At 33.9% G+C, this 16,909-nt stretch overlaps 1 protein-coding gene across 7 annotated transcripts; it reads left to right on the top strand.

Annotated features, from left to right (window-relative positions):
• The first annotated feature begins 309 nt into the window (after positions 1-309).
• LOC145795384 (uncharacterized) lies at positions 310-6,207 on the top strand. Of its 7 annotated transcripts, XR_014336228.1 has the most exons (9): positions 319-1,267; positions 1,813-1,930; positions 2,630-2,836; positions 2,922-2,993; positions 3,134-3,215; positions 3,866-3,948; positions 4,751-4,787; positions 5,584-5,649; positions 5,943-6,207. XR_014336228.1 is itself a non-coding variant. In XM_082879594.1 (8 exons), exons 3-8 carry the CDS (start codon positions 2,678-2,680, stop codon positions 5,972-5,974), a joined length of 459 nt encoding a protein of 152 aa, XP_082735720.1. In that variant the 5' UTR covers positions 310-1,267; positions 1,813-1,930; positions 2,630-2,677; the 3' UTR covers positions 5,975-6,207. The 7 variants fall into 7 exon arrangements, 2 of the variants coding, with proteins under 2 accessions (XP_082735720.1, XP_082735721.1); XM_082879594.1 differs by lacking the exon at positions 2,922-2,993 and having other exon boundaries at positions 310-1,267; XR_014336225.1 differs by having other exon boundaries at positions 316-1,267; positions 2,922-3,215.
• Positions 6,208-16,909: the final 10,702 nt, after the last annotated feature.

The following is a 16,909-nucleotide window of genomic DNA, read 5'->3' as shown; positions in this document are numbered from 1 at the left end:
CGATTGTTTAACCGTCGCAAAAAATATTTTTATATCCTAATCCCGTTCTAATTAACACGCAGTCGTTTTGTTTTTTAAAAAAAAAATCATCCATATCGGGTATAACTTGCCCTATCCCCAAATCGTGTATGCATCAACTCTTATTTCCCAAATCGGTATGAACTCTCTCTCTCAAAATCTCACTCTTCGCTCTCTCTCGCTCTACTCTCTCTTTCAACTCACCACTCTCAACTTTATTGTTCATTTGAAGATGTCGATCAATTGTTGGTGAATATTTGAAGATTTTGATCGATCGTTGTTGAAGATTTCGATTGATTCATGATCGGTAAGTCTATTTTTTATGTATGAATCTAACTCTGTCTCTGTAATCCCTATATCTTTTTCTCAGCTCCCAAATTCTCTTCGGCTTTTCGCGAAGATCAGCATCAGTTCAGAGGAAGTGTATTTCGAAATCAACATGAATTTTTCCAATTCAATTTGTTTTTATCAATGCGGTGCAAACTCTGATTTGGAAATAGGTTTTTGATTTGAAGATTCATTTTATTTTTTTAATTATTAAATCTCGATTTTCTTTGGCTTTTAAACTTGATCTGAACATTTCTCTGGATTGTTTGATAAATTTCATGTAGTTTTTGAACCTCTTACAATCCACTCAATTGTGGACATCGCTATTCTCGGTCTTTCTTTTCCTGATCTCTGAGTTGTTCCATTTGATTTATTCTTCACTTCTCTTCTGTCTTTGTGTGTTTGATTGCTGAGAATTGATTAAATTATACCAGATACTACTTTTTTGTGTTTTCTATATGTTTTATTGTACTAGTAATGATTTGAATTAGACTTGATTTTGATTCTGTTAAGCTGGACCCTCTTGATTTTGGAATTTATTTATTTGCTTCAGATGTCAAGCATTTTTAGGAGGATCCATGGTTTGTTTTGGAAAAATTAGTTTGAGGAATGTGAAAGTGAAATTTACTTGATTAGCAGCATCTATTCTAACAGTTTTTAACTGTTACAAGCTTGTGTTTGTGAAAGCTGCTTCTTGAATGTTGTTTAATTGCATTATACAGTGGCTGGTTGTCTCATCTCACGAACAGTTGTTGCTTGTTGTTCTTGATATGTGGGGGCTTCAACAGGTAAAGGAGAGATAAGAAAAATAAAGAGTCAGAAAGAAGAGAAGACAATTGAATTGGTGAGTGAGATTGCTGCTGGTTGCAGCGTGAGGAAGAAGGGGGAGGAGGAAAGAGAAAAGTAAAGAAAAAAATAGGGGGTAAAATTGTCATTGAACACTCTAAATTTATCATACACATTCAATCCCGCTCGTATATTTGCCAATTTTGATGGAATTCGCCAATTTTGCACTCCAAGGTTGTGTACATTTTTAAATGTCATGGGGTAATATGTTTTTAGATTAAGCATAGGGGTTATAGTGTAACTAACCCTTGTTTTTATTGCTGAATAGCCACATCACTTGTCACGCTCTGAAATTTTTTTTGACTAGCTCTCTATACTTGATGGGAATTTACTGTCTACCTTCTCATGAATTTATGCATTGTTCATGCTTTCCTTTTTATTTGTTTTCCCACAATTTATCATATCACTCACATGTAAGGTATGCTTATTAATGACCTTGTTTTCTGCTTGCAAAGATTGTATGCCATAAAATACAGCATGTGCTCTCTGTCTTTCTGGTTGTAGATCATTTTCTCATTTGTGCTATGTTAGTACAAAAATCCTTGCTAAGGACCTGCTTAGTAATTTATTTTGAGCTTGAGTTTTCATCAAAAATAATATTTTTCACTTTTTTACTTTAAGGAGTATGTGTCCATGATATGTTCAAAGTTGCTGTCATTAAAGACAAAAGCCCAGCGGACCCTGGTTAGCTCTTCACCATCAGGACCTGCTTATACCGTTGAAAATTCTGCACATCAAGGTAGTTATTAAAATTGAGAAGGTGCTTTTATGTGTGGCAATAGGAAGTCTGTGCCTACTCCATCATCTCTTCTTATTTTGTCATATACATGAATATTTCTTTCTCAATAAGCATTTTCATTTTCTCAAATTCGTTCTTGCCTTTTCCTTTATTTAATCTCAATTCTTCTCAATTTCAGAATAATCTCGGTCTGAATTCTGAAAACATTAAAATGTTTCAAGTGACCAAAGTTTTTAGTTGCAACATGTTAACTAAATGCCTCCACTATTATTATCATCACCTCCACTATTATTACCATCACCTCCACCACTCCACTAATGCTGCCACCATCACCACTGCCACCACTAACACAAAGAAAAGTTTGATCCCAAATGCAATTCTCAATTACTTTGGGTACTTTTCCAGAAAAAATCTAAGATAAGATAAGAAAATATCTAAGAGTTAGATAGATGACTAATTGGAAATACTGGAATGGAGTTAAATTAAGATGAAATTTTAGAAGGGGGCAAGGTAAAAGTTACTTAGACGTTGGGAAGGAGGCAAACTACTATTTTCTGTTATAAATATCCAAAAAAAAATGTATTGGACCCCTTAAATTTTCTGAAGTTTTGGAGGCCATGGACCCCATCTGCCTCTTCTGTGTCTTCCATTGCATGTAATTGTTGCTAATATATTGTTAACTTATTGTGAATATGGCAGCTGGTGGTGCTCAAACAAACTCCACTACAAGATCGAATCTTGCTGGAGATGCTAGGCTGCCGGCAGTTGGTGGCCTTGGTGGTCTTGGTCTCCCAGAGATGTTTGGTTCCATGCAGGATACTGCTTTCATTAAGTCAGTTTGCACAAAATCCAGCTGTATCACAGATGATGCAAGTTCTCCTCTCCAACCCTCAGTACATGAATCAGGTAGTAATTTTCTTTGTTATGCAATTTGCTTTGTATTTGAATGTGAAGTTTCTTATTCCCTAATGCTTTTCAATTGTTAGATTAGATTCTTGGTCTCAATCCCCAGCAGAGCAATATGCTGGGTTCCAATTCCCAACAGTATTGATCATGTGGCTTGGTAGGTTGTTAAAACATCATCAGATAAGTTTTTGCTTGTTCCTGACATCTTGGTGTATATTTATGAAGGTCTTTAAGATGACTGCTAATGTGATGCTCAATATTGCTAGAGCTGATTGGAGTTAAATCTATCTGATGTAGGACACAATAATTGGATTTTTACTGGCTGGAGTAGGCAATGTGGATTTGCGGAGAAAGACGAATTACCTAATTGTGGACTCAAGTATGCTTTTGAGCTCCAAATGTTCTGAAATTTTAATGTTTCAGGCATTACTGTGTTGGATTTCTGTGATTACCTCTTTCATATTAAGGAAGTTGCATTTTTTTTTTTTTTTTTTTTTTTGTGTATTGTTTGTCTTCCGTTGTTTCCAGTTCTGGAGTGAACATTCCATGCTATCTGAAAGAATATAGTCAGCAATAATGTGACTGGCTTTTGATGTTTTTTCCTGTGGTAGTTGTTTTGGGAGTAGTTCTCACTAAAATAACTTGCATATCATGAATTGAAAAGCTATCTCCAATAAATGACTAGATCGTCAACATACTTTAAATTTTATGATAAAATCATTAAAGCCTACTAGTTACCCTTGTCGTTTATGCTGTAGATTTTGTTTCTCTGCAACAGAATGAGCAGCTAAGGAGATTCAAAATTTGCTGTAAAATTGTTGAGTGAGAGAGAGAGAGAGAGAGAGAGAGAGAGAGAACTTGAAACTACATGGGTTTCAGATGCTGTTATACAGCTCCAAATTTTTGTTCTTGGCCTGTATCCTTAGTTATGGAATTAGAATCTGTCATTTCCCCCGAGTTAATTTCAATTCAATTGAATTTTTGGATATTCTTATTTTGGCTTATAAATGTTCTTTTATTATGGCTTAGAAACAACTGTTAAGCAAATTGAAGAAGCATTCAAGGAGTTTACAACAAGAGAAGACGTTGTAATAGTGATGATCAGCCAATATGTAAGTTTTTGTTCTTCTCTGTCATATTTTTGATTGATTTTAATGCTCTTCTGTGGTATGACTTATGCATATGATTATAGTGCATGCTTATACCTTATCAGATGCATCATGAGCACCCTAAGATGCTTCTTTTTTCTTTTTCTTCTTTATTTTATCCTATAACTTTATTCAATACAGAGTCGCAGCTTACATTATTGGGAATTACAGGAATGGACAAAAAATATATATATATGTATATATATGTATTAGGGAACATTACCAATATGGATATCTTTTCTCTTCAAATTACTATCAAGTCCTATTAACTTTTAATTGCAAGGCTTTCTGTGAGAGAGAGAGAGAGAGAGAGAGTAACACAGATTCTCTGTTGCATGTGTAGTGTAGTTGCTTGTTCTAATCTTGAGAGGATAAGGAGACTTAAGAAAAAAACTTTATTGAAGAATAAACATGCATCCTAGAATTATTTGACTGACAAGGACTGTATTCATACATCTTGATTAGTTTGAACACATCCATCTGGAAGAGCTCCCTTCTATACCTCAAGTTCCAGCCACGTAATCCATCCTTGCCATTAAAAGGTTTCCTAGACAGATAAATCCTTGGTCCTTGAAAGCAAATACAGTCATGAATATAAATCTTTTAAACAGCTATTACATTAGGTGTTTTCATATTTTTAATCTAACATATTTGATCCTGATATTTAAGTTTCTCTCTAATTTCATAGTTTGCTAATGCTTAAACTGGTCTGTATCTTCTTATAATTTTTACTTACTATTTTCCTTTTGGGTTTCATTGGTTAAAGCCATATCTTCATACTTCAACAAATGTCATGCTTCAAGGTACCCCATTGAACTCTCTTCTTGGAAATTCATTCATGCTTTGTGTATATTATGTTCTACACCTCTGGGAAATCATCAGTTTTCCCCTGTTTTTGCCTCTTTGTCTAGACTTGTTATAAAGATGGCCCAAAGGTATTCTATTTTATTGGTCCTGGGTAAACAAAATTCTTGTGTGTCAACATTTTCCACTATTTTTAACATGTTTTGATTGTAAGTTCAGCATGGTCCATAAAGAGAGCCAAGTTCTGTATGCTGATTGACCCAAAAAATAGTGGCCATGTTTACTGAAAATTTGATTCCAAAAGTGATAGCAATAGGCACTATTGTTAGTCTATACAATATTTTAGTGCAGCTGCCTTTATCCCCATCAATGGTAACACAGACTTCTTGCCTAACATGAAATCAAAGCCTTTTGAATTTGTTGCTTTTTAAACTTGGTTGCATCTATAAGTCTTTGTTTAATTGCCACTTGCAGATTGAGTTCAGCTGTGGTGATTCATGACCATCATTTACTATACTAACACTTGTTCCACATTTGGACTTCATAGATTTTAGAGCTTAGCTATTATCAAATTTAACATTAAATTTTTTCGATCCATCTAAGTAGCAAAATTCAAATTCCCTTATTGATCAATTACTAGAAGCGGGTCAAATTCAAGAATGATTGTCTTGATGATGGTCATACCAGTAGTTATTTAAATTTTTTTTCCCTTTTGTTTATTTATTTTTATTTTTTGACAACTCCACTAGTACCTGTCACATGCTAGTAAAATTCTATAGACAAATTTTACTACAGGAAGTTCCTTAGCTTTCAGGTTGATAACTTGGAATTCTGAGGGAAATGAGGATCAACCCAATAAAGGTTGGTTTTTTTAATTTGGCAATAGATTACACTAGTAGTTCTATTATACATATTATAGTTCCCGCAATCCCTCTTGTTTCACTTGTTTTTGTTCTGATAACCAGAATTTTGGTTATATTTTCTAGTCTTTCTTATGTTCATCTGACATAGAATAATTATGTGTGTGCTTGCTTACACATGCACATGCGCTCCAAAAATTAACCCCATGAATCTGGAAGGACTTCTGCTCTCACCTTTATAGTGAAATAATTCATCTTTGTTGCTTGTGACATTTTGGCTGGCATCAATTATAGGTTGCCAAAGCATTAGTGGAAGTGTTTGCTGAAATGATTTTGATGAATATGGGTGCAAGGTGTTACGCCAGTTCATTGATAGAGTGGAGAAACACCCGAGCAAGAAAATTGATGAGAAGATTGGCCAGTTCTGGATTGTATTTTTTTCATAAAAGAACTTTTTTCAAGTTTTTAGTTGTATTAACTTTTACATGTAGCTCAAATTTTGAGACTCAAATAGAATGTTCAATAAAACTATAATGCTATACTGTCTGAATTCTTGTCATTGTTATTCCTAGAGTGCTTAACGCTACACTTTCATTTATTTATTTTTATTTTTATTTTTAATTTTTTGCGACGGTAACAAGATGGTCGTCAAAGATCATGTTAGTGTTTTTCTTTGTTTTTTGCGACGGCAAAATAGCGGTCGCCATAAGTAGTTTAGGTGGTCGCAAATAATTTGCGACCGTTGTTTTTCCGTCGCAAAAAGTATTTGCCACCCCCATATTCGCGACCCCCATTTGCCGTCGCATGGGCCGTCGCAAAAAGTCTTTTGCGACTGTTTTTTATTATTTGCGACGGTTTATAGCGGTCGCAAAAAGTGGTTTTTTTAGTAGTGTATCAATGTTAATGTTAACATGTCAATGTGAATATTCACATTGTCACGGGTCGGGCCAAGCCCGCCTCGGGCTGTAATCGGGCTTCGGGCCACCCACGGGCTGCAGGCCAATTTTACACTCCTATCAATGTGAATGTTAACATGTCAATGTGAATATTCACATCGCCAACGGGCCGGGCCCGCCCTGGCCCGAGGTCGGGCTTCGGGCTGCCCACGGGTCACGGGCCAATTGTACACTCTTATCAATGTGAATCTTAACATGTCAATGTGAATATTCACATTGTCAACAGGCTGAGCCGGGCCCATCCCGGGCCGCCCACGGGCCGTGGACGGGTTTCGGGCAGCCACGGGGCGCGGGCTAATTTTACACTCCTATCAATGTGAATGTTAACATGTCAATGTGAATATTCACATTGTCAACAGGCCGGGCCGGGCCCGCCCCGGGCCGCGGTTGGGCTTTTGGCCGTCCATGGGCCGCGGGCCAATTTTATATTCTTATCAATGTGAATGTTAACATGTCAATGTGAATATTCACATTGTCAACGGGCCGGACCGGGCCCGCCCATGGGCCGCGGGCGGGTTTCGCCCTGCCACGGGACGGGGGCCAATTTTACACTCCTATTAATGTGAATGTTAACATGTCAATGTGAATATTCACATTGTCAACGGGCCGGGCCGGGCCGAGTCGGACCCGCCCTGGGCTGCTGTCTAGTTTTATACTCTTATCAATGTGAATGTTAACATATCAATGTGAACATTCACATTGCCAACAGGCCGGGCCGGGCCCGCCCACGGGCCGTGGGCTGGTTTCGTGCAGTTACGAGGTGCGGGCTAATTTTACACTCCTATCAATGTGAATGTTAACATGTCAATGTGAGTATTCACATTGTCAACGGGTCGGGCCGGGCCCGTTCCGGGCTGCGGGCGGGCTTTTGGCTGCCCATGGGCCAGGGCCCAATTTTATACTCTTATCAATGTGAATGTTAACATGTCAATGTGAATATTCACATTGTCAACGGGCCGGACCAGGCCCGCCCCAGGCCGCCCATGGGCCGCGGGCGGGTTTCGCGCCGCCACGGGACGGGGGCCAATTTTACACTCCTATTAATGTGAATTTTAACATGTCAATGTGAATATTCACATTGTCAACGGGTCGGGCCCGCCCTGGCTGGCGGGCGGGTTTCGGGCCGCCCACGGGCCAATTTACATTCTTACAAATGTGAATTTTAAAATATGAATGTTCACATCATTAAATTGCTAATCGTTGAAAAAATATTTATAAGGGTATCAAAATTAAATATAAGGGCATAAGTGTCCAAGAAAATAGTGTAAATTAAGAAAATAGACGTTATGGAATAAAACTATACATACATGGGACTAAATGGGTTAAAGAATTCCTTCATGAACTTCTTGGGTTAAAACACTTCTAAATTGGACTTATCAATAAAAATCCCTTAAAAGAATCTTATAAAATAAACACTTAAAATTATGGAGGTAAGTTCTGCAGTTGAACAAAGCCCACAGAAAGAATGAATTAAAAAACAAAAGAGGGAAAGAAATAATTTAAATATATATATATATATATAGTGGGGCAATTGACCCTTAATAGCGGTGACAGATTTATTTATGAGAAAATTGCCGAAAAATCCTGTATAACAGTTGTATGAGGTGATAGGTCTAGTGGATTTTTTTTATTACTAAAAAGTTCACGTTTTGTAAAATAGTTTGGTGAGAAGTATTTATTTATTTATTTTTTTTTTGGAGGATATTTTGTTTCTGATTTTGCCATTTTCTGTTATGGAAGTTTCTATATAAGACTGTGGAATTGTGGAGTGTGTGAGATCTTTTCTGCATGAATGGTCGAGTTTGAGATATTCTTCAACGTATTGTCAAGATTGATTGATTGTTGATTTTGATAGATTGTCGAGACTGATAGATTGTTGATTCTGAGAGATTGTCTAGACTGAAAGATACTGTCCTACAAATTGTTGATCTTCTTCGAAAAGTTCAACATTTTTTTGTAAGTCCTAGTTGTTATGATTATGTTTTCTGCAAGTATTGGTTCGATTTGTTTAAATAGTTCGAACATATAGGTTGTTATTTGTATCGCTGAGCTATAATATTTGTTATTGTGATTGAAAACAAAGGTTGGAGCTATATATTCGAAGTTGTGTTACTTTTTTTATTATTCTAATTTGATTTATTTTGGTGAATAGATTTTGTGTTGTTGAACAGATAGATTTTGAATAGATAGATTTGATTTGTTTTTGTTTTTGATAGAGTTGTGGTTGTACTTGTGTTTGAATAGATAAATGTGTTGTTAAGAGCATATATTGTTTATCTGTTCAAAATAATAAGTTAATTGTTGATTTGTATCTATCTGTTGAAATAAGAAATTATGTTTAAATTTTGAAAATGTCCATTTGAGATGATTTATCTATAGAAATCAATTATATAAGGTGTATTATTTTTGTATGTAGGCAATGTACATGTATTTATTGAGTTAAAAGCTTCTTTGGTGTGAAATGTACATGAATTTATCTGTTGAAATAGATAGGTTTTGGTAAGGAGTTGTGGTTATGTTTGAAGAGATAGATGTCTTTTTAAGAGCATATATTGTTTGTCTATTCAAAATAATAAGCTAATTGTTGAGTTTTACATATTTGCTGAAATAAGAAATTATTTTAAAATTTTGAAAATGTCCATTTGAGATTATTTATCTATTAGAATCAGTTATATGTGGTATATTGTTTTTGTATGTCGGAATGTACATGTATTTATTGAGTTTAATACTTCTTTGGTGTGAAATGTACATGTATTTATTTGTTGAAATAGATAAGTTTTGTAAGGAGATGCGATTCTTGTTTTGTTTGAACAGGTATGTTTCTTATGTATGTTCTGTTTTTGTGTAGGTGAATTACAATGGAGACTGCAGTAATTTTGCTATGCAAATATCGCGATGAAACACTTGTGATTAATATGGCTAGTAATCGGTCTCTGAATCATTTGCTTGCTAATATTTGTGGTAGATGGAATGAATTGAATTTAGATTTTGTTTGTGTTTCATATTCTATTTCGAGCCATAATTGTTATTCACTTAAAAGCGATGTTGATGTGAATAATATGTTCAATTTGGTTGGGATATTGGGTTTGAGAATTGTGGAAATTGCGGTTGGAGTGTCTAATAGTTGTATTAGGTCTTCAGTTGCAATTGTTAATTGTCAAAGAAATGAGATTTCAGATAAAGAGTGTGATGTTTTTGCAAGATATTGTTCTCACGAGAAAAAGGTGTATCTAATAGTTGGCTGGGTTGATTGTATTGAAAAGGTATGATAGATATTTGAGGGTGGTGCAAATGCATTTAGGGTAGAATTATGTAAATATTGTATTGAGTTGGGTTTTGATTTCAAATATTTGAAGAATGATAGAGAAAGGGTAGCTGCAAGGTGCAAATAAAATGAGAAAACTGGTTGTGAGTGGTTTATTCATGGGGTTAAGGAAAAGGCAAATGGATTTTTTATAATAAAAAAGTTTTTGTCTTTGCACTCATGTGGGGTAACTTATCGTACTAGCAGTAATAATAGATTTCGTCAAACTTGAATGCATGGGAGATTGCTGATATAGTACGTTCGAATCCCTTGAAACGACCTGTAGAAGTTGTTAGTGATTTCAAGGAGAATTATGGATTATCAATAACGTATGATCATACATGGGCTACTGTTGACGAAGCCAAGTCTTTGGTATTTGGAGACCACAAATTGTCTTTTGATTAGCTCGATTAGTATGGTAAGGAGTTATTGAGTAGAAATCCAGGTAGTAAGTTTGTGGTGGATTATTACACAGAGACGAGACGTTTTCGTTGGCTATTTATGGCATTCAATGCTTGTATCCAAGGATTTAATTCTTGTAGGTCAATTTTTTTTTGTTGATGGGACATTTTTTAAGGGTAGATTTAAAGGTGCTTTGTTATGTGCAACGTCAAAGGATGCAAATCAAGGGCTTTTTTCAGTTGCGTTTTTTGTTATGGATGGAGAAAATCTAGATAGTTAGGGTTGGTTTCTGGAACACTTGTCGATAATTATTGTTCTTGTTTGGAAAATTACATTTATATCTAATAGGCATGCTGGAATATTGGATGCTATAGCCACAGTTTTTCCTCATTGTCATCTGGCCTTTTGCTTGCGCCATTTGGCGAACAATCTGATGGAAAAGTACACTGGATTAGCTTATAAAAAAAGTTTCGTAAATGCTTAGTGAAAAGGTTTCATGGTTGTGCATATGCACCTACAGTGGATATGTATAGAGAGAACTTACAGATTTTTGTAGAGTATGGTAGGGTGATTGTTGCTAGATTTATTACTAGTATTGGTTTTCAAAACTAGACTAATGCTTACTTTGAGGGATAGAGATATGGTGAAATGTGTTCTAATGTAGCTAAGTCATTCAATAATTAGATTATGAAATCTTGTCATTATCCTATTACAGATATGGTGGATGAGATAAGAAGACAAGTGATGGATATAATGGTTGTGAGGAGAAGGTTGGATGTAAAGTGGAATGGAGTACTATGCCCCAATTATGGATAAAAAGTGTCAAGATTTGATTGTAGATGGAAGGGCATGGAATCTTTCCATGTGTAGTCCTGATCTTTACGAGGTTCTTTGTGATCCCTCTATTGTTGTTGACTTGGATATGAGGACATGTTCTTGTTGTAAGTGGCAGATTCATCTTTTTCCATGTAGTCATGCTGTTTTGGTTACTGGTCGAACATATAGGAATTTGAGAAGTTACGTTGATCAGTAGTACTTTGTTTCTAGCTACTGGGATTCTTATCGTAAAGTTATTTACCCTGTTCCAACTGTTGGAAACCTGATTTTTCTAAACAGAATTCGATTCTTCTTCATCTAATAGTGAAGAAACATGTTGGTAGGCCAAAGAATAAGAAGATTCGTTCAAAAGGTGAATTAGTGGGGGTAATGACATGCAGTAGTTGTAGGAAGAAAGGATATCACAACAAGAAGACCTATATGTAAGTTCTTTAGTAAATGATTGTTGATGTAAGAAAGCTATTGAGTGATGTGATATTCTTACATAGTGGATATTTTTTTTTCGGATTTTTTTTTAAAGGAGCTACGTTATTTGCATGGGGGCATTGTGTTTTTGTTCAAATAATATATAATTTATGTTTGAACTGATTTATTGATGTTTTCTTATTTGTTAAAATAAGACATTAGTTGTGTGTTTACCTGTGAAGATGTTGCTTTGAGAAAATTTATCTGTTGAAATAAGTTATATGTAATAATGTGCCTTTAAGATGATTTATCTGTGTGAAAAAGCTGAGCGTTGATTTTTAACTTTGAAAAGTATTTGATAATTTTCCAAAAGTATAATTTTATTTTGCGGAGAGAACACTTTTAAAGATGTAACTCAACATTCTGTTTCAAGATATAAAAATCACATAATACTAACAGATTTTTTTATTATTTTATTTAGAAATGAACATTTTGAATAGATAACATTAGTAATAACTAGGGGTGCAACTCGGGCGGGCTCAACCCGAGCAACCCGAGCCCAGCCTGAGTTTTTTTAGGGCTTGGGCAACTATATCTTGTAATCTGGACGGGCTTGGGCAGATTTTTGATGCCCGAATTGCAATTCGGGCCGGGCTTGGGCAGAACCAATGGCCAACCCGAGCAACCCGAACCCGAATTCAATTTAATATATTATATAAATTATATAATATATAATATATAATATATATATAATTTAACAAATTATATAATATATAATATATAATATATAATATATAATATATATATAATTTAATAAATTATGTAATATATATAAATTAAGTAAAAGAGTTAGTCTTAATTTTTATTTTTTATTTTTTTTGGGTTAGTTTTCTACCATTAGATTAGCATCTTTTATGTCTACCCTTAGATCTACTTACAGGTTTCTGAACTCGGGCAATTCGGGCAACCCGAGTTCAAAATACAAAGCTTGGGCCGGGCTTGGGCAACAATGTTTGGGTTCATGGTCGGGCTTGGGCGGGCTTGGGCAGTGCCAAATACAATTCGGGTCGGGCTTGGGCAGACCCCCAACCCGACCGAACCCGCCCGAGTTGCACCCCTAGTAATAACCATGTATATTGTGTATTAATAGCAGTATTACAAGAACAACAATAGATTCATGATACTCCTATAAATGTATGGGTTAGGGATGACAAGCTTGTTAAAATAACATAAATGTACGAAGATCACATATGTTCAAAAACAGAAAAACACCACATATGTTTAAAAACAGAAAAACACAAACACAAATATAGAAAAAGACAAATTTGTGCAGAGTTTGTTTCAGATTTGTCTATGATGGGTTAGAAACTTCTAAGTTAGTTCAACTCTTATCATTGTCATTTGATTATCTTGGACTAGCAAGGGGATTGGCTTCCCTTTGATGAGTTGTTACATGAAGTAGCGTAGAAAAATTCACATATTGACTATGATGGTTTGTGTATTGCATTCTTCAATTAGTGCCCAAAATGGTGTCCGTTGTAACTCAGTATTATGGTATTCTTTGAATCTTATTGTTTTGAAAAAGGAAACTATTGATATCATGTTGGATCTGTAATGTTTGATGTCAACTTGCCTCGCTATTTTCTATAATACAAGAGATAAACAGAAGGAATTTTTTTTTTTTTTGGGGGGGGGGGTTATAAACAAACTATAATTTATCATACAAGTAATGATACACATTATTTTTTGATGTGGATTGTTGTAGGCAATCTAAAAAGCTATGCAAAATCGTAACAATTATTTATAAGAAAATTAACAAGTTATCTGTGTAAATAGATGTATTAAGGCTTGTGATAGATAAAATTAAGTCTTATGATAGATAAGTTGTCAAACACAAATCAAGACAACATTAAACAGACAGATTAACAACTTTTGAACAGATAAGGTGTCAGATAGATTAACAATTACTATTCAACAGATAAAATTAAGGCTTATGATAGATAACTTGTTAAACACAAATGAAAATATAATTAAATAGATGTATTACTTGTTAAATAGAAATGAAAACACAAGTAAATAGCTGCATGAATTTATGTTTAACAGATAAAATCAAGGCTTATGACAGATAACTTGTTAAACACAAATGAGAACATGATTAAACAGATGGATTAACAACTCTTGAATAGATAAACTACTTTATTAAGTATTTTTTGACAGATAACTTATTAAACATAAATGAAAACACAAGTAAACAGCTGGATCAATTATTGTTCAATAGATAAAAGTAAGACTATTTTTGTCTTTGAGCGTCTGCAAAAAGTATGTTTTCATACTGGGTTGAAGTATCAAAGGGTAATTTTGTCACTCCGCCTTTTGTATAGGGCTATTTTTGTCATTTGCTTCGTGGACAGGGTACTATTGAGGTGATAGGTGTTGTCTGTTTGATTTGATATTTTTTTGAACCGCCATTTTAGTTGTGTTTAATGATCTTGGAATTTATCTGTTTAAATTTGTGTTTAACAAGTTATTTGTCATTTTAGTCATTTCTTTTATTTTATTCATTTGTAAACAGAAAGCTATTGTTTTTATTGCTACGGGTTTTTTTTTTTAAGTTTACATTATATGGTTGTTTCTGTTATAAACCATAACAAATTTTTTGTTTAAAATGTATTTTCAATTTGGATTTTAGCCCAAGTTTCAACCTGGGTGGTTTTTTTTATTATTGTGTGGAATTCTTGTATTAAACATGATGTTTGTATATCTGATGAAAGAACTGTAAGACATTTTTTTTTGAGAAAAAGTATGAAATGTGTCTACAAAGAGTATTTTTGTACATGTTGAAAATATTTACGTACAAATCTAAAAAACAATTTTGAATTCATTGATCCACACTTTCTTGAAACAACTTTATAATGTTTGCTCTGGTTTGTTGTAGTTGTTGTTTATCCAATTTCTTCATGTAGTCCATTCCTAAAGCTAGTCTCATCATCAAGTATGCTACAACAGTGCCACAGTATTCGTTATATTTTTATTTTGTTTGTTAGTTTTGGAAACAAAATATATGTGTGTATGCATTATTTTTGAACAAATAATATGTAAACTTACGATCCACACTTTAATTAGAGTTCCTTTAAAATCTTGGGTTGCTTGAATACTCATGTTTTGTAACTGGAAGAGGTCAAATGTTGGCTAAGATTGTTTCATAATTGATGATCGTTTGTAAAACTTGCGAGTTTCATCCTCAATATACTCTTTCCGTAGAAAAAAAAAATGAAAAATGAATGAGTTTTAATCTTAATTTATTATGTTCTATTTTTGTAGTTGTTAAATGAAAATTGTTTCCTACCACAATTTTTGCATCTTGGAGATAAGGATCATTTGTTTTCTTACCTTTGTTTGAGTGGTAGAAGTCCTATGTGCCGCATTCTGAATCATAGACTAGTAGGGTCTAGTGGGATGTTATTACATCTTTTCGTCCACCTGTGAAATTTGGTAGGAATTGAACATATCTGCTTCCTGCACGCATTTCCTTTAAGAAACTGTTGAATACTATTGTTTGCTTGCTCTCATCATCATATTGAGTTATGATTGACTATTTCAAGGGAATTTAAATTAGTAATTATTATTTTTGATTTAGTAAATATGAATCTATATATATTTTGTTTCTTACCTAGCATATGATATTCATAATTCACGTTTTTTCGCTTTCCTCTGAAGGTTTTTTGTTGGATCTTGCTGCTCCTTCATTACAATATGTGCAAGGCAATCAAGAACCTACTTTGAAGAATAGATTTTTGCATGTTAATGGTAATTTGTTTATCTAAATACATGACAGGAAAACAAATATATATATATATATATATTAACATTGCTTGCAATTGATTGTTCAAGAATGAGCTCCATGACTTTTTTTAATTCATATATAGATTCCTTTATTGAGTAACTCATCATCCTTGTATATCATTTCACTGTGGTATGTCAAAAGATAGGTGAGGTTTTGAAATCTTATTTTTGCACAATATTCTAACAGATAAAAATTACAGATAAAATTGAAAGTGTGATTATTGCATATAATCTTACAAGAGATAAAAGAAGTTGAACATATAGATTAGTTTGAAATGTGATTATGTAGAACATTCCAATAGATAAAAATCATAAACTAAAAATTATTTGAACATATAAGTCATTGATAATGAACTTTTTGCTAATAAATATGTAAAAACAAAACAATAAACACTTCAACAAATAGATGAAGCTCAAATGTGATTATTGGGCAACTAATGTAAATAGATAATTTAATCAAAGTGTATTTTCATTTGTACGGAACAAAATTTATAAACAAAGTCAATATTCCAACAGATAAAAGTCACAAATGTTGAGATTTTTATTTTTATTTTTATTTTTTTTATTTTTTCTGATTTTTGTATATTTGTATGATTTGAACTTTGGAGTTACCTTTTTTCTTCAAGGTTGTTGACAATGTTTTGGATGCGTTGAAAGAGGTCGTCTTTCAAATATTAACAAACAGGGCCTTGCCTTTCAAGTTGTTAGCTACTCTTGTTCAGCTCTTTTGAAATTTCTACTTTTTCTGGGTCTTGAATGCCTTTCTTTGTGTGTGTTCCATAGTCAAAATCATGTTTTCTTTTCTTGTTTCTTTCTCTGTTCTTTACCAGTTTTGTGAGAGAATCACGGGGATTTGTTACTGCTGATTTTCCCCTTCTTCTTCAACTTCCTTTTGCTCTTGCTGGTGGTTGTTCAGCATGTTTTTGAGTGACCTTGTGCACCTCATTGTCATCAATTATGTCTTTGATACGTTTAGTTTGTTAAAACAGCTGTTGGTGTAGGTTGAGGTTTTCATTGGTCAATTTATCTTTTTCTTTGCTAGTTCAGTGATTTGTTCTTGAAACATCTTGAGTTCTTTCAAGTGGTTATGATGCTGTGTATTGAGAAACTCTTTTGTCCTTTCTAGCTCTGATATTTTGTTTTCTTGGTCTTATTGTTCTTGTTCCCATTTTAAGAGTTGTTTCATTACATTCTCAGTTTTTTTGTTTGCTGAAAGTAGTTCACTTTCCTTTTCATAGTTTTGTTTCTCTTGTTTTGTAACATGTTCCATTGATTTGTTCAAGTGCTACTCTAGCTCAATGTTCAACTTATCTGTCTCCTGTAGAGAAAATGGATTCCTTCCTTGCCAATGGATTTTGCAATTCCTTCCTTTCCTATTCATTGTGCAATGTGTTGTTCTCTTCCTCATGTTTGTTTGAGTTTCTGATCAAATCATCATTTGTTTTGGTGAAGAGCTCCTTTTCCAGTTCAAGTTTATTCATGTTCTCTTTGATGTGACTATTTTTTTGCAAAAC

The sequence above is a fragment of the Camellia sinensis genome, chromosome 7 (genome assembly GCF_055761805.1).
Source record: "Camellia sinensis isolate YWXY chromosome 7, ASM5576180v1, whole genome shotgun sequence".
NCBI classification, from domain to species: domain Eukaryota; kingdom Viridiplantae; phylum Streptophyta; class Magnoliopsida; order Ericales; family Theaceae; genus Camellia; species Camellia sinensis.
This window is presented reverse-complemented; position numbering and strand designations above follow the sequence as displayed.